General features: G+C 42.9%; 1 protein-coding gene across 4 annotated transcripts in view; it reads right to left on the bottom strand.

Annotated features, from left to right (window-relative positions):
* Positions 1-22,899, bottom strand: part of LOC129714348 (dedicator of cytokinesis protein 7-like) — a 135,105-nt gene that overhangs the window by 88,087 nt on the left and 24,119 nt on the right. For all 4 annotated transcript variants that reach the window (XM_055663893.1, XM_055663894.1, XM_055663895.1 and 1 more), the window contains exons 2-8: positions 14,575-14,665; positions 9,911-10,086; positions 8,721-8,789; positions 6,794-6,923; positions 5,281-5,493; positions 2,791-2,876; positions 1,309-1,375 (exon numbers count right to left, since the gene is read on the bottom strand). In XM_055663893.1, the coding sequence (XP_055519868.1) occupies positions 1,309-1,375; positions 2,791-2,876; positions 5,281-5,493; positions 6,794-6,923; positions 8,721-8,789; positions 9,911-10,086; positions 14,575-14,665 (832 nt within the window). The remainder of the gene's footprint in view (positions 1-1,308; positions 1,376-2,790; positions 2,877-5,280; positions 5,494-6,793; positions 6,924-8,720; positions 8,790-9,910; positions 10,087-14,574; positions 14,666-22,899) is intronic.

Here is a 22,899-nt window from a genome sequence, read left to right as displayed (position 1 = left end):
CCTGAGTTCGGACAACTTCAGTGCCCACATTGGGAAGGCATTGGCATCTCCACTGCATTGACCTCTGGTAATTCAACACAATTCTGTGCTTATAGGTGAAGGAAACAAGCCCACAACAATGATTTGAAAAGTGAGAGATGCCGGCCAATTTTTATCCCTAAATTAACCCCTGAATGTAGATTAACAAGGAATGATCTCTTTACTAGTTTGGAGAACCTGCTGTCAACACCATAGCTGCAACCGTATTTCAATGACTGAAAAGCATATGGCACATTCATATGTGCTGGTGCTGGTTTACACCGAAGATAGACACAAAATACTGGAGTAACTCAGCGGGTCAGGCAGCATCTCTGATCTCTGGCGAAAGGAATAGGTGACATTTCAGGTTGACACCCTTCTTCAGACTGACGCATGTCTATGGCACATGCATATTTTTTGGTCACTCTGCTGTAGGAGTGATGACATTAAGGTGGAAAGAGTGCAGAAAAAAATTACGAGGATATTACCAGCACTTGAGGGGCTAGGCTATAGGGAGAGGTTGGCCAGGTCAAGGCTTTATTCCTTGTAGTGCAGGAGGCCGAGGTGTGATCTTATAGAGGTGTATAAAATCATGAGGGGGGGGGGGATAGATAGGGTGAATGCACAAAGTCTTTTTAAGGGAATCAAAATCAAGAGGAGATATGTTTAAGGTGAGAGGGAGAAGATTTAATACTAACCTGAGGGAAAACATGAGGGTGGCAGATATATGGAACAAGCTGCCAGAGGAGGTAGTTGAGGCAGATACGATAACAGCATTTAAAAGACACTTGGACAGATATGGACAGAAAAGGTTGAGAGGTATATGGATCAAATGCGGGCACATGAGCAACTTAGAAGGGGCATCTTGGTCAGCATGGATGAGTTGGGCCAAAAGTCACAAATCTCTTATGAGCCTGCTAAAAAGCACTTGTCATGGGATCTGTAGTCTGATAATAGACAAATACCTCCAGTCTTCAGTTGCTGATGAGAAAGTAGCAACAGCAAGGGCAGGTACAGTAAGGATTGGGTTTAGCTAACACGAACAGAGAAAGGGTGATCAAAATCCTCCTGAACAATTATTTGTCTACCATCTACAGAGAACCAGGAACATTTGTAAAGACAATTATACAAATAAATAACGATGAGTGTTCCCTTTTTTGTAAATACTTTTACGTCCTCCTCCTTCAGAAAGAGATTCTTGTTTCCAACAGCATCAATTCCACCAAATAACATCTGTATTCAATAAACATCACTGCATATAAATGAAGGATTTTACTTTGGATCACTAACCTTCTTCTTTTCCTTCACATCATACAAGGCCAGAACTCCAAATATCGGCTCAATTTCAATTTCAAACCTTTGTTAAAAAAGAGCAGAAAACAGAAATCAGTGGCAGGAGTAGCATCAGTTCCTGCAATGCGGTTGTGATATTCACGAGTACAGATCTACCACCGATTTTATAGCACCATTGCCTTGCCAATGTTATCCGTTTTGCTGGACCAACAGAGGACTTGGGGGGGGCGAGATACCGGCTCGCTAAGTCGGCCCCAGAAGTCAGCTAATGGGAACAAATCTGCCGACTAGCCGGGCCAGAGTTCCAGAGCCCCAGCTGCAGGCGGCAAATTCGACCCGCTGATCAGTTGCGGAAGTCCGATGTGGTCAAGATCGGCTGCCTCACCTAGCCTAGGCACCACACCTTTCGGGGGTACGTCCGGGGAGGTGCGCTCGGTGGCTAGGGGTGGCCCAGCAGTAGAGTTGCTGCCTTATTGCGCTTTCAGTGCCGGAGACCCGGGTTCAATCCCGTCTACGGGTGCTGTCTGTACTAATTTTATACATTCTCCCCGTGGGTTTCCTCCGAAATCTTCCGTTTCCTCCCACACTCCAAAGACGCACAGGTTTGTAGGCTAACTGCCTTGGTATAAATGTAAATTGTCCCGTGTGTGTGTGTGTAGGATAATGTTAATATACGGGGGTCGGCACGGACTCGGTGGGCCGAAGAACCTGTTTCTGTGCTGCATCTCTAAAACTACAACTAATACTAAAGAGTGTTCTCTAATGTTATTCTTATTAATGGCAAGACCGCCAGTTGATTGACTATGGGACTGAGTTCACTTCTTCTTCTTCTTGCGTATGGCGTGCACGGCCTAAAGTTGTAGGACAACTTGTTCTATTTGATCTTATTCGATTGTGCACACCGGGTTGATTGCATCTGTCGAAACAGGGCGGACCAAGTGAAGGTTGCAATCTCCCACCCCGGACTGAGTTCACCGATAACAATCAACAATGTGCAGGCACCCACTATCCAAGTTTAGAGACAATGCTTGCACAATTAAATATCAGCTTACAATTAAACTGCGGATGAACAACAGAAAAGCGGCAAGACATATACAGTAGGGTCTGGTTTCGGCCACAATATTTCAAAAACATTTGGTCAGGTACGAGGATAGGAGAGGTTTAGAGGGATATGGGCCAAACATAGGCAGGTGGGGTTAGTGTAGATGTGGCATATTGGTCAGTGTGGGCAAGTTGGATGAAAGGTCTGTTTCCACATTGTATGACCCTATATAATTATCAATGGAAAATGCAGGAAAATAAACTACAAATTGTAGTGAGGGATCTGCAGAATTTGGTTGATCTCGGAATGAAATATTGTCCCATGTTAGCTCCACCCAAACTTGTGATTTATTTGTCCATGGGTTAATATGGATTGTCCCATTGTCTGTTCGACACAACGTGGGAGAAGTTACATTTTCTCAAGAGGTATTTACTCACTTCAACGACAGACACTTTACAAGAATTCTTTGCCCAAAATGTTCTTTCGGGACTTCAGGAATAGAGGATCGTTCTACAGCTTCATCCTGCCAGAAGAAAAAATATAATCAGTTTAGAATTCCTGTAAACTGGTGCGTAAACTTTCTTCAGAAATTAACAAGGATTAATCTGGTAAGCTAATATATTATCTCACGATGGCTGGAACCATTGCACGTTTCCCATTTGCAAGTTTTCTTCAGATACTGAAGCCAGCAATGACCATCAATAAAATGCCCAGAGTGGAGGTTGATCAGCTGGCAAGTTTCTAGACTTGGAACACCTGCTGACAAGCCCATTGCTTAGACTGGTTCAATACCTATGGCTTCCATGTCAACAAGAGCAATTTTATTTCATAGCAGAGCAGTCAGGGCAGGGGATAATGGAGAGTTATTAAGATCAGGGGTGCCTGCTTGTGTAATTCATCCTCGGGCTAGCCCTTGACCAATTTTCAGTTCAGTTCAGCTTAGTATATTGTCATGTGTATCAAGGTACAGTGAAAAGCTTTTGTTGCATGCTTTCCAGTCAGCAAAGACAATATATGATTACCATCTAGCCATTACTTGTATTGTACTGTATTGTATTGTATTCAAATTTATTGTCATTGTCTCAATTAGAGACAACAAAATGAATTTCCCTTTACAGTCAGTATCATAAAAATAAATAAATAATAAATATTAAAACATATTAAAAAAATAAAATAGAAATTAAAAAAAAAGCACAAACACAGAAAGTCCACGACACAACACAACACAGTGGCACCAAGGTGAGGAAGGCACCATAGTCCAGCCAGCTTCCCCTCCGATCTTCCCAGATGTTCATCCATGGTCGACCAGGGTCTCTGGCGCTGTAAGACAGCAACTCTACTGCTGAGCCACTGTGCCAGCCCATAGGTATCAGGAACATTACAAGGCACATAATCATATTCATAACACACATTACAGTGTACATGTATCTACATGAAAAGGAAATAACGTATAGTGCAAGGTAAAGCAGGCAAAGTCTGATCAAGTATAGTCCGAGGGTCACCAATGAGGTAGATAGTAGTTCAAGACCGCTCTCTGGTTGTGGTGGGATGATTCAGTTACCTGATAACAGCTGGGAAGAAACTGTCCCTGAACCTGGAGGTGTGCGTTTTCATACTTCTATACCTTTTTGCCTGAAGGGAGAGGGGAGAAGAGGAAGTGGCCGGGGTGCAACTCGTCCTTGATTATGCAGCTGGCCTTGCCGGAACAGTGCGAGGTACAAATACCCAGGGTATTCTCAATGCAGAGCAGAAATAAGCAGTTTTGTAAACTTTGCCCTTTCTTTGTTACCAACTAAAGAGACAGATATAGGTGATGCAGTGGTGAGGTTAGCCTCAGTTGTGATGGCATTGTGGTCATGCAGATCACAGGGAGAATGTACAAACTCCATTCAGACATCACCCATAGTCAGGATCGACCCGGGTCTCTGGCACTGTAAGACAGCAACTCTACTGCTGAGCCACTGTGCCTGCCCATAGGTATCAGAAACATTACAAGGCACATAATCATATTCATAACACACAAAGTGGCAGTTCTTACTCTATCCAGTATATTAAACCTTACCGTCACAGATTATTCTGGTGACTAAAATAAATTGCAATGGGTATTTCCCATTTAATGGGATAATTATATGGCACAACTTTTCGAGAACAGGAAGGGTGTCAACTAAAGATGTGACTGGCTCCAGGTAACTTTGAATCTACGTTGAGAGTTACAAATCAGCGACCGAAGCTCAGTGGAATAAATAGAACCATTTGCATTATAATAATTCACACTCTGCATAATAGTCTTAAGAGAGATCAGGGGTAACTTTGATTCTTGTTGGCAGAATAATCCACAGTTTCATTTTATCAGAATCTAAAGCCTTGTGGGCAACATTATAGTTTAACATACTGGGTGCAATTGTCGTGTCTGTGGGTGGTTGTTGTTGGGGAGGGTGGTTAGGATCATGAATCAAATAAATAATATTGACACAGTTGCACACTAGGTGGCATCAAAGCTCCCACTATTAAGGTTCTGTTAAAGATGATTCGAGGGCATCAAAGCCCTTCAATTTTCTGTAAAATGGCAGAATTGCATTATCTCAAGATGTTGCCAGCGGGAGATTAGTCTCCTGTTAGGGTCTCCCATGCTGGACAGGTCAAAGGGTAGAGGCGAGACGAAGAGCGATCCACTGGTCCTCCAGGTTGGAGGTTGAGCACTGGGCTAACAACCCTGTCTCGTAAAACAAATATGTTACGGAAACAGCAACTGAAGGAATCAACACTGCTGAGTGGAGGACCTTCGTTGCTGCCCTACATGCCAGGAGGCATAATAGGCAGTAAGTAAGTAAGTAAGTAAGTACAAGCAAATGATAAGCCACATGTTTGTGATTACATAGGTGCTTCACATTATCACCAGCCTCCCCACCCCAGAGAAAGTTCTTTACCTCATCTGGAGGAGGGAAGAGTGCCAGCACTTCCCCGTGTCGGTTTTCTTTCCTCTGCTCCCCATTGCGCTTGTCCACTTCGTCAATGGCCGTACGATCCAGAAGGCTGGGCAGCAGCGAGTCGGCGGTGGAGTTCTTCAGGTCAAAGATACTGGAGGCCCAACTCCCCCTCGGTGTGTCATCCAGAGACACCGATCGCCGCTTCAACTCATCCTACCGAAGAAGAGGTAGTCAGTTACTTGCAGCTTTCGTTAAGAAACATTCCCCATTTGTTCCAACAGTCCAGCAGCACTTACAATCCAAGGAAGCAGATGTTGTCAAGCTGGAAAGGGTACAGAGAAGATTTACGCAGATGTTGCCAGGACAAGAGGGTCTGAGCTATAGGGGGAGGTTGAGTAGGCTGGGACTATATTCCCTGGAACGCAGGAGGATGAGGGGTGATCTTGTAGAGGTGTATAAAACCATGAGAGGAATAGATCGGATAAATGCACAGTTCTTGCCCAGAGTAGGTGTATTGAGAACCAGAGGACAAAGGTTTAAAGTGAAGGGGAAAAGATTTAATAGGAATCTGAGGGGTAACCTTTTCCACACAGTAGGTGATGAGTGTATGGAACAAGCTGCCAGAGGGAGTAGTTGTAGTAGATTCCACCACAACATTTAATATACTGTAGGACAAGATAGGAAAGGTTTAGAGTGATGTGGGCCAAATGCAGATTAATGGGACTAGTTTAGATCTAGTTGGCATGGACATGTCAAACAGGAAAGTTTATTTCCATGCTGTATGACTATCTGTAACTATTCAGTGAAGTCCAGAGCCTTACACATTCTTTACTGTATATCTGCTTCTCCTTTGAAACCTTTGCTTCAGCTATTCACTCTGTTCCTTTACTTTAAATGTGCATGATACTAGACCCATACATGGTTCATTGCATTTATATCTGAAAAATCTGCATGAGAATTTAAAAACGGAGCCTTTTGTGTTGGTATGGTTCAGACAGGAAACGTGTCATCAGATGAGAACCATTGCAATGTTTCTTGAGGAACACTGAAACAACATGAAGACCAAAGTGAGGAGAAGGGGCCCGACCCACAACATCTCCCATCCATGTTCATTAGGGTTGTTGCCTGACCTACTGAGTCACTCCAGCAGGCGGCATGGTGGCGCAACCGTAAAGTTGCTACCTCACAGCACCAGAAACCCGGGTTCGATCCTGACCTCGGATGCCATCTGTACGGAGTTTGTATGTTCTCCCTGTGACAACGTGGGGTTTGTCCCAGTGCTCTGGTTGCTCCCACATTCCAAAGATGTGCATGTTTGTCGGTTAATTGGCTTCTGTAAATTGTCCCTAGTGTGTAGGATAGTGTTAGTGTGCAGGGATCGCTGGTCAGTGCGGACTCAGTGGGTTGAAGGGCCTGTTCCCACGCTGTATCTCAAAAGTCTAAAGTCACTCTGTGCCATTTTGTGTGTTAGCCAGCATATACAGTTCCATGGTCCCACAACATGAACGCCAACCTGATCATCTTGGGCACCTCGTTCATCGACAACTTCATCAGTCTCAAAGATCTGCTTGGGCAGGCCCCTTTGTCTCTCACGCTGCTTATCCATCGTGCTGACGCTAAATGCAGTGCTCAGCTTTTGATGCCTGTTTCCAAAATACAAATCAAAGATGAGGTTACAACTGTAAGCACGAGATGCTGAAACAATCGGGGGTGGCACTCAGAACTCCACATGCTGTCAGTATCGACACTGAAAGCCAAAGGCCCTATTTACTGTTTTGTACCATTGTGCCATCAAGGGTTGAATAAGAGAGGAACTGTGATATGACTGCATGAAGACTCTATTACAGAATAATTCAGCAAAGAGCTCAATCCACTTACATTGCCAGTTACAGACCAACGCTGCAGGCTCTGACCACAGCTTAAAAACTACTCACAAAAGATAAAAAGACTGCCAATCAATGTATAAAAATGAAACATGGAGAAAGGTTGTTGGCAGACCCACTTGTCAAATATTTAGAACGCTAAGATTCTGAACTTACTGAAGAAAATGTTACACAAGTAGTTTTTATTTTAAAATCAACAATGTCAGCTTTAACTGGAAGATCAGAAACAGTGGCTTGGCGCTCAATATACAATATGTATCTTTGGGTTGCAAAACAGTAAACACACGGACCTCTATATAGTGGACGAAATGTGTAAGAGGAACTGCACATGCTGGTTTAAACTGAAGACAGACACAAAAAGCTTGAGTAACTCAGTGGGACAAGGGTCTCAACCCAAAACGCACCCTTTCTTTCGCTCCAGAGATGCTGCCTGTTCCGCGGAGTTACTCCAGCTATTTGTGTCTATCTTCTACATAGCGGATGTCGGTTATAGCGGACTGAGGCTCCCATTGCACCACCCACCACTACCGACAACTCGACTTAACAGGGAACTGAATCTTCCTACCACAACCAGAGAACAGTGCTGAACTACTATCTACCTCTTTGGTGACCCAAGGAATATCCTTGATCAGACTTTGCTGGCTTTACCTTGCATTAAACGTTATTCCCTTATCATGTATCTATACACCGTAAACGGATCGATTGTAATCATGTATTGTCTTTCTGCTGACTGCTAATAAAAGCTTTTCACTGTACCTTGGTAGACGCGACAATGAACAACCACCAGTTATCAAATGAGCTGACTCTATCTGGCAGGAGGTTCCGGTCACAGAGCGCGAGCATCGTGAAGGTGGCGTGAGTACCGGTCTCATCCCCAGCGGACCCCATGTGTGGCTCCCCAGCCCACAAATTCCCACTTGCTGAACACCCCCCTCTCAAATGCCACATTCCTTCCCTCTTCCCTCCCTTTAATTTTACCCCCCTCACTCGGTTACAGTGGACAGTCAGTAATAACGGATTCCTACATCAGCTGAACAAGTGTTTTTTTTGTTGAGATTGAAGAGGAGAGAACAAAATTAAAGACCTTTGTTCTTAAATTAACATGCATAGCTTTACAATAGTGCGCATTTGATTTGCAGTATATTATACAGATACAAAAAAAGTGATCCCAATCCTTGTATCTCGTTTCCCTTTCCCCTAACTCTCAGTCTGACGAAGGGTCTCGATTGAAACATCACCTATTCCTTTTCTCCAGAGATGCTGTACAACCCGTTGAGTTACTCCAGCTTTCTGTGTCTATCTTCGCCTCAAACTATCAAAGCTCCATTTATTCTGAGATTCTAAGCACCTTTTTGAATATTGCATCCTTTTCCGCTCCATGCCTGGACTCATTTTCACCTTGGTTTTTTCTACCTGAATATTAAATGTCTAGCTCGATACTGTATCTCACAGCTGCTGCATATCGCCCCTTGGGTAAAACAAACAGTTCTGCAATAAATGAACAGAGCAGGCCGAACCAACGATAAGATTTACAAAGAGAAACCACAATAAACCCACTTTCTGTGAACAATGACCCAGTCTTCGGTGTAGATCTGCACAGCATCTCTTACTCGAGGGTCCGCTCCCCTGCAAGAGAAAGAATGAAGTAATTCATGAAAATTCAACAGCTACAGACCTCTTTCCTTTGTTAAAAACAATCCACTGCAATATTGGTCCAATTTAACTAAAATTATGGGGTCTTCTCTCAACAGATACTTTAATCTTTCATGTGTATCCAAGAGGCCAGTATTTGAATCCTGGCCACCCAGCTGGGAGCAGTACAGCTCTGCATCTAATTTACCTAACAGGATCTGTTGGGATTGCCATCCTGGAAGAAATAAGATTGTGCAAGTGTATCACAGAATTTTGCTTATGTCAATAACTATTTTTTTCTATATAACGACATTAATGTAATTAATATCCCAAGGCACCCCAGGAGCATTGACAAACAAAATTTCACACTGAGACAGGCAATCATAAAGCTTCATCAAAGAAGTAGGTTTCAAAGAGCACTTTGAAGGAGAGTCTGAAGAAGGGTCTCGACACGAAATGCCACCTATTCCTTCGCTCCATAGATGCTGCCTCACCCGCTGAGTTTCTCCAGCATTTTTGTCTACTTTTGATTTTTACAGCATCTGCAGTTCTTTCTTAAACACTTTGAAGGAGCATGTGGGTGAGGCAGTGTAGCTGCAAATAATCAAATAATGATAGGTAGACAAAAATGCTGGAGAAACTCAGCGGGTGCAGCAACCCGAAACGTTGCTGATTTCCTTCGCTCCATAGATGCTGCCGCACCCGCTGAGTTTCTCCAGCATTTTTGTGTACTTTAGATTTTCCAGCACCTGCAGTTCCTTCTTAAACATCAAATAATGATAAACAGCTTGTCAGTATGGAAGAGTGTTAAAATCTAAGGGATCAGAGAAGGTTATAGTTGGAGAGTAGAGAAACATATGCCAGGTTGCTACTGTGGTGAGACTGAGATGTTCCCGACAAGGATAAGAATAAACCTAACCATCTGGCCTCCACACTTACGCTGGGCTCCTACTGTTGATTGATCAAGTGGCAAGGACAACAGGTATGGAAAATCTGTGCTCCTATGTCCTCATGCTGAGCAAAGAGGACCTGAGATAGCGAAAGGGTAGCTTTTGTTTCTACATGTTGTTACTGCATGACCCAGGTCCGATCCAATGATGTGGGCAAATACTCACACTTCCTCTGGGACTGCGGGTTCGATGGTGCGACATTCTCGTGGCTCGTACGCTACTTCATTATCGTCTGCGGGAAACTCAAGCAGCTCTCGGAGTGGGCCTGGTTCTGGAGCAAGGGGATGTGATGTCAGGTATTCCTCAAAATCCACAGGCTCCACCACTTCAGAAAGAGGTACCTAGAATGGGACATAATAAATTACTGTGGCATCAGGAACATTCAATAGTGCTGTATGAACTATCCATAAGTACGTAAGTGAAAGGAGCAGAATTAGGCCATCAAGTCTGCTCCGCCATTCAATCTTGGCTGATCTATCTTCCTCTCTCAACTCCGTCCATAAGTTCATAAGTGATGCGAGCAGAATTAGGCCATTCGGCCCATCAAGTCTACTCCACCATTCAATAATGGCCGATCTATCCCTCCCCCTCCCCCCCCACCCCTTTCTCCTGTCTTCATCCCATAACCTCTGACACCTGTACTAATCAAGAATCTATCTATCTCTGCCTTAAATATATCCATTAACTTAACCTCCACAGCCTTCTGTGGCAAAAAATTCCACAGATTCACCATCCTCTGACTAAAGAGATTCCTCCTCATCTCCTTCCTAAAGGAACATCCTTTTATTCTGAGGCTATGCGGATGAGGCTATCATCCGGTGGTGATAAAAGAAAAATAAATTAATACAAAGCTAACTTGCAACTAACGTGGCAATGAAATATACTCTTGTTCTTGATAGTCAGGATTAAAGGTTCAGCAGTAAGGCTCAGCCATGTTATGTAACAATGAGTGTAGCAGGGAACTGCAGATGATGGTTATACCAAAGATAGACACAAACTGTTGGAGTAACTCAGCAGGTTAGGCGGCATCTCTGGAGAAAAGGAATAGGTGACTTTTCGGGTTGAGACCAGTCTCCAATCTCGACCCGAAACGTCACCTATTCATTTTCTCCAGAGATGCTGCCTGTTCCTGCTGTGTTACTCCAACATTTTGTGTCTATCTTTATGTAACAATGCAATGGCTCAAGAGGAGCCTACTGCTCATTTGTTACCATGTACTAAAGGCCTCTAGTTTTTTTTTTTTTTTTATTTTATTAGAAGTTAATACAGCACAAAACAGTACAGTGGAACCTAATTTTAGGTGCCAACTATGTAATACCGTAATCCATTCTATGTACAACCTCTAGTTTTATGTTATAAGAAGGAAGTAAGCAGGACAAGAAAAAGAAAACAATAGAAAGGGGAAAAAGTGGAAAAATAGATGGTAGAGAGTAGAAAAACGTGAAGTGTGTATATAAAAAATAAAAAAAGGAAGAGAGAAAGTGGAAAGTAGAAATAGAAGAGAAGGCCCCTTAAAAGAGAATTTTTCAAATCTGTATTCGGAGATGTAGATCTATCCGCGTCATGAAGGCCTCTAGTTATCGGTGTTTCACTGTTGATAGAAACCACCCCATCAGTGTGCCTGCCATGGGATTCAACATTCATTACGTCTGAGGGATTCATACGTGCAATCTCTGTGAAGTTCTGCCGCATGTGCCAAGCTGATTACAGTCACACTCCTTGTCCCATGGTCGCTATCAACAACACACAGGAGCTGTATACATTAACATTTCCCTGCAGAAATGATCAAATATTACCACTTTCTCATTACAAAGGCACAAAGTGCTGGAGTAACTCAGTGGGTACATTCCAGGAGAACATGGATAAGGTTACACAAAAAAGCTGGAGAAACTCAGCGGGTGCAGCAGCATCTATGGAGCGAAGGAAATAGGGGCAACGTTTTCGGCCCGAAACGTTGCCTATTTCCTTCGCTCCATAGATGCTGCTGCACCCGCGCTGAGTTTCTCCAGCTTTTTTGTGTAACCTTCGATTCTCCAGCATCTGCAGTTCCTTTTTGAACATGGATAAGGGATGTTCACAAAATTGAAGATAAAATATTGACTAATTTAGGAGACTAAATAGTTGCTAATAGGCATGCAACTTTAACAACGCATTATTTTTATTAACAACTTAGAAACAATACAAATCATATATGCAGTGCTGTCCCGCTAAGTTACTCCAGCATGTTGTGTGTCTATCTACAGAATCAGATATATGTACGCTTGCTGATATCACAAAAAGTATTGACACTCACTAGTATAGAAGGAGGCATAGAATAACAAGGGAGACTCGAATAGAAACCTGGAGACATATTCTTGAATGGTAAAAGATATGGCAAATAGTTGTCAATATAATTCAGAATTGCTTGAAAAGTGATTGAATGATGCAGGAAACCGTTTGTTTATAAGTTCATAAGGGCACCACTTGTGTATGGCAGATTATTAAAATGTAATGACCCTGTCTGGCGACAGTAATGCAGGGTTTTGACCTGAAATATCAACCATCCCCCCCTCACCACTCCCTCAATGGTGCTGCTCAACCAACTGATTTCCTTCAATAGATCGTTTGTTGCATTAAAATAATACTGGTCAGGTTGAAAAAAAAAACTTAAAGAGTAATGTAATGCAAACCTTTACTTTTAAGAGGATGAGAATGCAAAGGGGTAGCAGAGGATACGCTACACCAGCAGAAAATATTGGCTGGTGAATATATTAGTGCTGAAAGTTGTTCTGGGCATAAAATCCAAGGAAGGATATATTGGCCTTAAAGGAAACAGGGTCTAGGTATCTAATCCCGTTTCTCTAGGTGATGAAAACAGGGGTTGAGATCAAAAAGATACCAATGAGGTTGCTGGTTCAATCATACATTCTCTTTTGTGTAGTAAAGAACTGCAGAGGCTGGTTTAAATCGAAGGTAGATACAAAATGCTGGAGTAATTCAGCGGGACTGAAGTCGAGACAGAGCCTGAAGAAGGGTCTTGACCTGAAACATCACCCATTTCTTCTCTCCAGAGATGCTGCCTGTCCCGCTGAGTTGCTTCAGCATTTTGCGTACACATTCTCTTATAATCTCTGTTACAGAGCCAACTGAGAAACAGGAGCAAACTCCGATCAAAGCAGATGAAACAAGGGCTTCTTATTGAATATAATGCTCATTAGCTGGAGATGTACTTAATTGGAGACCAAATATCCACTGACTGCTATGTCCAAGAGCTTCAAGAGGAGAGCATGAATTTTCATTGGAATCTTTTCAATCTCAACCTAACTGATTCTATCATTCAATTAACCTTAGGTACACAAAAGAGCTTGATAAACTCAGCGGGTGCAGCAGCATCTATGGAGCGAAGGAAAAAGGCAACGTTTTGGGCCGAAACCCTTCGGTTTCGGCCCGAAACGTTGCCTTTTTCCTTCGCTCCATAGATGCTGCTGCACCCGCTGAGTTAATCCAGCTCTTTTGTGTACCTTCGATTTTCCAGCATCTGCAGTTCCTTCTTAAACACATTAAAAACCTTAATGTCCATAAACTAGACCACCTTGACTGAGGATGCGATAGATCCACGGAGATAAATGAGCCAAGGATTCCACAGCGATTAGATTAATGTGCTTAGATTTCTGTGCAAATGGATCATCTATTAGGTGTAAAGTAAAGAATGCTGGCTCCAAAATACCTTCTGAAAGCAATTAGGCCAAACAGGATAGTCCAGTGCAGAAGAGCAACAAGAACTATACAGCAAACTACAAGCTTGTGGAATAGCAAAAATGGAAATTCAATTAATGTCCAAAGCGTGTCAACCAGAAATACTATTTTTTTCCAATTCTTTTTTCCGTCTGACTTAAGGAAAATAAAAAAGTTATGGTTCCTGGGTCATGATGGAATGCAACAAAACAATATTTTACTCCAAGACAAATGGAGGACGGAGGGAATTAAAACAACAGCAAGGAACGTGGGTTTCATTTCTTAGATACTGGGCTTTCATCTCTGGGTTCTGGAGTTAACCCAACCCAAAAAATGTGGAGGACAAAAATAAATCTCATCTTTCTACTGGCAATAAAGCATTTACGGGAAATGAGTTAGACTAGATTTATACTGATGGAAAAGAACCAAACTTGTCACGTCATTCAGCATTAATAATCTCATCATTTAGATGCACTAATCACTCACTGTACTGACTTGATTGGGAATGGTTTTCATGACACAGGAAAGTCTTCAACAGAAGGTAAAATGATACGGGAGGAATAATAGATAATAAATAACAGAATGCAACCACAGGCAAAAACAGTTTGACATAAAGCTAAGTTCAAACAAGCATTCTGTTTTGATAATTTAGACTACCCCCAATTTGTTAATGTAATGTGTGAGAAGGAACTGTAGATGCCGGTTTACAGCGAAGAGAGACACAAAATGCTGGAGTAACTCAGCGGGACAGGAAGCATCTCTGGATGTGACCCGAAACGTCACCCTATGTTAATGTAATGGTTTGCAACATTTGCAATCATAACAGACTTTCTCTGAACTTACGCAGGCAACTAGCCTAAAATATCCACAGCAGAAGATCCAGCAAGGTTCTGGGTTAAAATGGAAGGATTTAATTTCATGTTCCATGTGATTTATTGCACAAACATCGAGTCACGGTGCTTACTGTTACATTATCGTATTGGTACACCTCTTGCTATCAAAAGAACTACCTCAAATTTTTCTTTCTCCGTAGCAACTATCTCTTGTCCTACCATCAATCTGGTTTAGCTTTGTATCCCATTGACAGGGATATGTTGGAACAGCTGTGTACTTACCAACTGATGGGAGCCACTGCGTTTCTTGGACAGCTGCGGCGAGCTGCTATATTGGCCGGATACTTGCTTCCTGACTTCAGCTGCCACAGTCCTGCAAAATAATGAAAATTTGCTTGAATACACAAAAATCTGACAACTGTGAACACGGCAAAATCAGAACTCACTGAGCCAACACTAATGGGGCGGCATGTTGGCATATAGGTAGAGTTGCTACCTTGCAGCAGCGTGAGATACCCCGGTTCGATCCCGACTACGGATGCTGTCTATACTGAGTTTGTACGTTCAGCCCGTGATTTGTGAGAGGTTTCTCTGGGTGCTCCGGTTTCCTCCCACGCTCCAAAGACGTACTGGTTTGTAAGCTAATTGGCTTGGTAAATATTGTAAATTGCTCCTAGTGCGTAGGATAGTGTTAGTCTGTGGGGATCGCTAGTCTGTGTGGACTTGGTGGGCCAAAGGGCCTGTTTCCGCACTGTGGCTCAAAACGAAAAAATTATTATTCTTTATTTAAAAAAAAAATGTATTAGAAGCAAATGTACAAAAATAGAACCAACGGCATATAAATTATACAGTTATTATACAGCTTCAATTTTAACTTTTTAGTGAGTTGGAAGAAAAGAAAGGAGAAAAAGTGAGATGTGCAGAAATAGAATCCCTAGACTACCAAAGTGGTGTAGCCAAAGAGTGAATGAATGAAAGAGAGGAATAGAAAAAAAAAATAAAAGGACAAAAATAAAAAGAGAGAATAAAGTGGTGATATAAAGTGCCTCAGATCCCTCCCCACCCACCTCACCCAACCCGTAATTAGATTGAAATCCAAAGTTGTGTTGTGCCATGCTATCCTTGTAATAAATCAATGAATGGTGTCCATGTCTTCGAAACATGCTCTGGTTTATCTGCCAAGACAAGTCTAATATTTTCAAGATGTAGCGTCTCGGACATGTTTATAATCCACATCTTAAAAGTAGGGACTAAAATGAAAAAACTAAACCAATGGCAGATCACTTGACGATGATCCAAACAAATTGACACACGTATCCAGAGCAGATTAATGAGCTCTTTATGAAGATCACTACATGCTTTGACTTTAATGGGCAAATAATTCAACACTGCTAAAAACTAATGGGGCATCACGCCCTCAGAGACAGAGGAGCGTGCCTCTCCCTTTTACGATTAGCTGCTCAGACTATAAGGAAGTGCAATAGTTAATGATCATCTTGCCTTTCCTTTCAAGCTGTCCTTGAAACAACTTTGTGAGAAGCACAATTACTGGCAGAGTCAGGTTGGCCTAAATGGTTGTGCAGTGAATGTTATGAAATTCTCAGTTCAGCAATTCTCCAGAGAATAGATATAAGGTACTCATTACATTTACAAACATCAAGGTCACAGCCACTTTTCCAACATGCAGGAGATAAAGCTTACAATAACAGCAGGAGAAAATCAAGGACGCCAATGTAGCTAGTGATTGACTCTAGCTTGTTTGTTACAGTTCTTGAATCTATCTTTTGAAGATATTACCTACAATATTTTATAATTTCAAATGCAGAAGGTAAATAACCAGCAGGTGTCTCCTCTTAAATAGTTGACATCTTCTTGTTGAGTTTAGTTTAGAGATATAGCACAGAAACAGGCCCTTCGACACACCAAGTTTCCATCGACCAGCGATCCCCGCACAATAACACTATCCTACACATAAGTGACAATGTACAATTTTACCAAGCCAATTAATCTCCAAATCTGTATGTCTTTGGATGGTGGGAGGAAACCGGAGCACCCGGCGAAAACCCACGTGGTCACAGAGAGAATGTACAAAACTCCATACAGACAGCAACCACAGTCAGTATCAAACCCAGGTCTCTGCCGCTGTAAACAGCTACCACTGGGTCACCGTGCTGCATTCATAACAATTCTTCCTCTAACTCAATCAGAATTGCATAATGACTATGAAATCACTTATCTAGGACAAAAACAAATAAATTATAAGCCCAGCCGAAATACTATCTTGGAAATTCTCAAGTTACGGTCTCAATCAAGTCTCAGCCTCTTGAGTCTAATTTACGTTTCGATTGAGATTGAAGTTTGGAAAGAATCCACATTTCCATTTCCTAGATGCATACTATTCAACATTTGTCACGGAGTGTCTTGTTTCTCAGCCTCTTTGCTTGTGTGAAGTTGCCGAGTTTTACAGAATTCAATGCATGATGGCAGCAATATCATGCCCATCTATGTATTCCTTTAGATCACAATGAATCCTATCTTGTACTCAAATCCAATCCACGCATTTTAGAACTAGAGATGGTGATTAGGAACTGGAGGCCAATTCAACAGGCCATATTTTTTACTGAATAAGAGTATTCAGCATACAAGGATTAAATATAAGACACAGTCACTATTATTAATTGCCCTAGGAAAGTACCAGCCAGTTTGTTCCATGTTTCTAATGTGTACTTTATTATCTATGAATCTCAAAAATACAGTAGATCCTTGTTATTACGTTCCATTTAATAATGGATTTTGATTACAGCGGACGGACTTACCGACGTGCACAGCTAGGCCGAAATGCCGAAGCCACCTCCAGCCCACACCTCCTCCCCGGCTACCTCCAGGCCGGGTTCCTGATGCCACCACTGGCCTGCACTGCCTCCCCGCTTGCTTCCAGTCCACGGCCCACTGCCGCCAACACCACCGACCTTTACCTGCATTCTGGCCACAACTAATGACTCCGCCATTCCTCACCTCTCCCCTGTCGTCAGCAAGCCAAGGCGGTCAACTACCTAGATTCCCAGCCCAGTTCTGGACCGAGAGTCAGAAGAAGGGGTCTTGACTTGCCTTCAAACATCACCTATCAATGTTCTCCAGAGATGCTGCCCGATCTGCTGAGTTACTCCAGCAATTTATAACTGTTTGTGTATTAACCATCTGCATTTCTTGTTTCTTCTACTTGTGCAATGATAATCTCTTATTCAGTCATAGCGGACAATCGATAATAACAGACACCGTTCCTCCTCATTGTGCTCTGTTAAAACAAAGATTTACTGTATATTCAGTAACATAGAAAATAGGTGCAGGAGGATGCCATTATTCGGCCCTTTGACCCAGCACCGCCATTCATTGTGATCATGGCTGATCGTCCACAATCAGTACCCCGTGCCTGCCTTCTTCTCGTACCCTTTGATTCCGCTAGCTCCAAGCGCTCTATCTACACTGAGAAGCAGAAATGTGAACGTTTTCTTTTTGACTCCAGTCAATAATGTATTTCATAATAGTGTTTATATAGTACAGGGTAAAAGTCTCTTCCCAACCCTGGCAGACATGTAGCAATCAGGGCTTGTCATTCAGTGACAATCCACAATGTTGCATCATAAGTCAGGAAACGACCATTTACCACAATCATTGACTGACTAATAAACTTGCAGCAACTGTTCAAAAATAGCTGAAATACTGCAATCTCGTGTATAAGTCCCAGTTACTAGTGTATAAAGTCTCTGTAACATTTGTGCCAAGTTGCGGTGGAATGGCATGGTGGTGCAGCGGTAGAGTTGCTGCCTTACAGCACCAGAGACGCGGGTTTGATCTTGACCTTTGGTGCTGCCTGCCTTGTACGTTCTCCCCGTGACCACGTGGGTTTTCTCTGCGTGCTCCGGTTTCCTCCCACACTCCAAAGTCATACTAAGTTAATTGGCTTCAGTAAAGATTGTAAATTGTTCCTGTGGTGTAGGTTGGTGCTAATGTATGGGAATCGGTGGTTGGCATGGACTCGGTGGGCAGAAGGGCCAGTTTCTGCACTGTACCTCTAAACTAAAACTAAAATCATCCACCCGAGTGCAAATGAATATACATGAAAAATTGAAGTTTGTCAGATTGTAACTGACTAAGTAGACAATGTTAATGCAATAAATGTGATTCATCTACATTTACAACAGGGCTTTGATGTGATACCTCATAGTAAACGAGTACAAGTTGAGAGAAAGTGGAGCCAAGATCAGAAAACATGATGGATTGCTAATCAGCTACAAGTTAGCAAACAGAGAGTGGGAGTAAAGGGCAGCTAGTTGCAATGGAAGACTGCAGATAATAGACACAAAATGCTGGAGTAACTCAGCGGGACAGGCAGCATCTCTGGAGAGAAGGAATGTGGTCCTTTGGGACGAGATCCTTCTTTGGTCAGTCTAAAGAAGGGTCTCGACCCGTAACATCACCCATTCCTTCTCTCCAGAGACGCTGCCTGTCCCACTGAGTTGCTCCAGCATTTTGTGTCTATCTTCTGTTTAAAGCAACATCTACAGTTCCTTCCTTCACATTAGGCTGCAAATAATGTTCCACTTCTTGGCCAACATCACGCAGAACTTCCATGACCAATTTCAAATCTCGAAGCAACGGCAACATTTCTAAATTTTCAGGTAATAAATACCAAGCTGCAGTAATTTGTTTCACCACTAAAAAAAAACAAAAGCAAGCTAGAGGGGTTGAATTGAAAACTGGGGAAGGTATGGTAAACTGCATCGAATCTTGATTAGACCACATTATAATACTCAATGTTTGTCACAGAGAAAACTATCAAGGAACTAAATTAAATGTGACCAGCATCTGCAGTTCCTTCCAACACATTAATTGTTAGGATATATATATTAGGAATGGGTGAACAGACTCGATCTCTTTATTTTGAAAAAGCAAGACTAAGGGGAGAGCTCTTAGAAACGATGGAGGAAAATGATTCAATTTGCAGGGAATAGCCGAACCAGCAACCATTAATGCAAGACAATTACCAAGTAATGTAAAAAGGAATTCAGAACAAACTTCTATGCCAAAAAGTGGGAGCAATAATGAGGAATGTGGTTCGATGGGAGAGGGTGGGGGAAAGGAGGGAAGGGGCAGTTTAAATTATCAGTGTTGATGCGTTTAAGGTGGGGCTGGATGAACACATCAATGCTTTTCACTGTACCTCAGCACACATGACAATAAACTAAACTGAAACAATGAGGAAGGGTATAGTGAGCTACCAATGATAGATTTAGATGGAGAAAGTCAAGGGGCAGCTAAGCATGAACAGATTGGAACAAATAGACCCTTTACTGCTGAATATTCTACGTAACCGAATGCAATCGCACTCCTTGAATGTTAAAGACATGCCATAAATAAACTGATTCTTAATTCTGCCCACAAAGAGAGCATTCTAGAAACAGCAAAGACTAATTAAACAATTTTGCAACAAGGAGCTCCACAAGATGACGTTGCCTCGTTTCATGGTGGGTAATTAAAACAATTTTATGGTTTGATCATTGCTCAGGCCTTCCCATACTCTCGAACCCGCTGCCTAATAGCGTGTCAACCTCAATGCCTCTATAATCACACCACAAACCACTTTACAAACAATTCTTTAGTCACATATTTGCAATTGAGTTTGGTCTTTATCACTCAGCTCTTGAGCAGACACATTTTACCCCAGTTGATAAAGACACCTCAGAGTTGTGCTGGTCCACACAAATAAGTCGAATATATGCACTGCTACATAAAACAATCAAAAAGAGGTGGGTGACTTTCATTTGCAACGGCTTTAAGTATAAATAATTAACTATCAGTTTAAAATTGCAGCTGAGCATTTATTAATATCAAATGTCCTACAATTAGTACTACACAAAACACAGCAAAGGAACTTTACCATAGCAAATTCTTAGAAATTAACAGAACTGCTATTTTAAACTGCAGAATACTGTGTAATTTAATGATGTATAATTAATGTTTATTTCTGAGCACAGATACAAGTTTGCCAGTAGCAATGGACTCTGATGCCAAGCTCAAAGAAGTATTTCCAAACCAAAGAACAACAAAGTTTTCCCACCCGCCAAAATGTTTATCATAAACAGTCAGCCTAATTGCAGAGTACTGTTGGATCTGGAGAGTTTGAAAAATACCAGACCACCGCATGGGAATTCTTTCAAGGTTTCTTCACATCTCACTAACTCTCAGAGAGGTTAGTCTTCAAAAGTGTATTCTTGTGTTTCAGGGTGTCATTTCTCACCTGTGTCACTCAGTACCACAAACAAACCCATCACTGAGTTTACAATATTATAAAAGAACTCTAATGTTATTCAGACTCAAGAGAAATTGAACTTTTAACTTTAACTTTTTGGCCATCTCCTTAATTGTAATTGTAATTGTAAATCTTTATTGTCATTTCCTGAGTATTCGCATACTCAGAGGAAACAAAAAAAACGTTTCTCGACCAGTGTCCATTCAGTTTTCGTTACAAAATAAATAGCAATTAAAGTTAAAATACATGTCATGAACAATTTAACCCTCTAATAACATTCAATAACATTCAACAGCCGTTCCGACTGGCAGCGGGGTGTTTGTGCGCGATACTTGGCAGGGGGGAAAGTTCATTTAACAGTCTTATAGCCTGTGGGAAGAAGCTGAGGAGCATCCTGCTGGTTTTGCAGCTGATGCTCCTGTACCTCTTCCCAGATGGGAGGATGGTGAAAAAGTCATGCGATGGGTGGTAAGGGTCTTTGATGATGGAGATGGCTCTGTTGATGCATCTCTTCTTGTATATGTCCAGCAGGAAGGGGAGTGGAGCACCAATAATCCTGCTTGCGGTCTTCACTATCCTGTCCAGTTGGTGACGTTCGTACGCCTTGCAGCTCCCGAACCAGGAAGTGATGCCGTATGTCAGTGTGCTCTCAACAGTCCCCCTGTAAAAAGTCCGTAGGTGTGTGGTGGGGAGGCCTGCTTTCCGTAGTCTTCGGAGGGGGTGAAGTCGCTGCTGGGCTCTCTTGACCAGAGCTGTGGTGTTGGCCGTGGACGTCAGGTCATCAGACAGGTGTAGTCCTAGGAACTTCATGCTGCTGACCCTTTCCACATCAGCTCCGTCGATGTGCAGAGGTGTATGGTGTTGTTTCCCCGCCCTCCTGAAGTCAACCACCATCTCCTTAGTTTTTCCCACGTTAAGAATGAGGTTGTGGGATTTGCACCAACCTGTGAGCAGCTCCACCTCCATCCTGTACGCCGATTCATCGTTGTCACTGATGAGACCCACTACTGTTGTGTCATCAGCGAACTTGCTGATGAAGTTGTTATTGAGTCTGGCAGTACAGTCGTGTGTCAGCAGACTAAACAGAAGGGGGCTTAGGACACAGCCTTGGGGTGAGCCAGTGCTCACGGCTATCGTTTTTGATGTCCTACTGCCCACCCTGACTGTCTGCTGCCGCTGCGACAGGAAGTTCAGGACCCAGCTACATGTGCCAGCATCAACCCCCAACAGCTCCAACTTCTCCACCAGCTGCTGCGGGATGATTGTGTTGAAAGCGGAGCTGAAGTCTATGAAGAGGATCCTGGCATAGGTGTTTTTCCGATCGAGATGTGACAACATGAGCAGACACAAAATGTTGGGAGTGAAGGGGCTGTCCCACTGCGGCGACCTAATCCGCTAGTTCAGAAGAGTGTCTTCGACCTTCAAGCTCAAGGGCACTCGCCTGGAACACCTCAAACTGGATCGACCGGAGAGGGAGAAGGGGAGAGAGGGAGAGAGGAGGGGGGGGGGGGAGACACTTTTAAGAAGTCAGACAATGTTTAATAAAGTTTAGCGGCTTTTAACCTACCGATTGGTTTTCCTTGGTCCTGAAAGTGCCAATGAGCCAATTAAAATACCCGGTCATCAAAGGAGATTGCCTAGGACTGCCCTTAGCTGCCTGTAACTACATGGCGACCCCACTCCACTGCACTACGAGTTCAAAAGAACCATGCCCACCAAATCTTACTCGCAAATTTTTTTCAACATGCTGACCTAGCTGAGGCGGCGAGTATTCAGGTACTTCCCTAAACCATGAAGGAGAGTTCCAGTGAACTCATAGGACCTCCTAGGACCACGTGTCGACCATGCTGCGAGTTTGAGTCGAGGGCAAACTCTTCTAAATTCGCAGATTAGGTCGACGCAGTGGGACAGCCCCTTAACTCAGCGGGGGTGTGAAGAGAAGGAATAGTTGACGTTTTGGTTCTTCTCACCTGAGCACTTCCTTTCTATTGTTAGGTATGATGACTGCTTTGATGAGACTTCAAACCTCACCAGAGATATGCCTAATGCAGGCACTGACCTCCACACCATCGTAAGGATCTACAGGAGGCGCTGCCTCAGAAGTCAGCCGATATCGTCAAAGACCTTTGCCACTCTCAGATCTCACTACTGCCATTGGGTAAGTGGTGCAGAAGACTGAAAACTCTGACCACCACATTTAAGATCAGCTTCTTCCCAGCAACCATCAGACTCTTGAACGCTGCACAATACTAACCACCACCCTACTCCAACAACTGCACACTGTGTTGGCGTTGCAC

Source organism: Leucoraja erinacea, chromosome 39 (genome assembly GCF_028641065.1).
Source record: "Leucoraja erinacea ecotype New England chromosome 39, Leri_hhj_1, whole genome shotgun sequence".
Classification (NCBI taxonomy): Eukaryota; Metazoa; Chordata; class Chondrichthyes; order Rajiformes; family Rajidae; genus Leucoraja; species Leucoraja erinaceus.
This window is presented reverse-complemented; position numbering and strand designations above follow the sequence as displayed.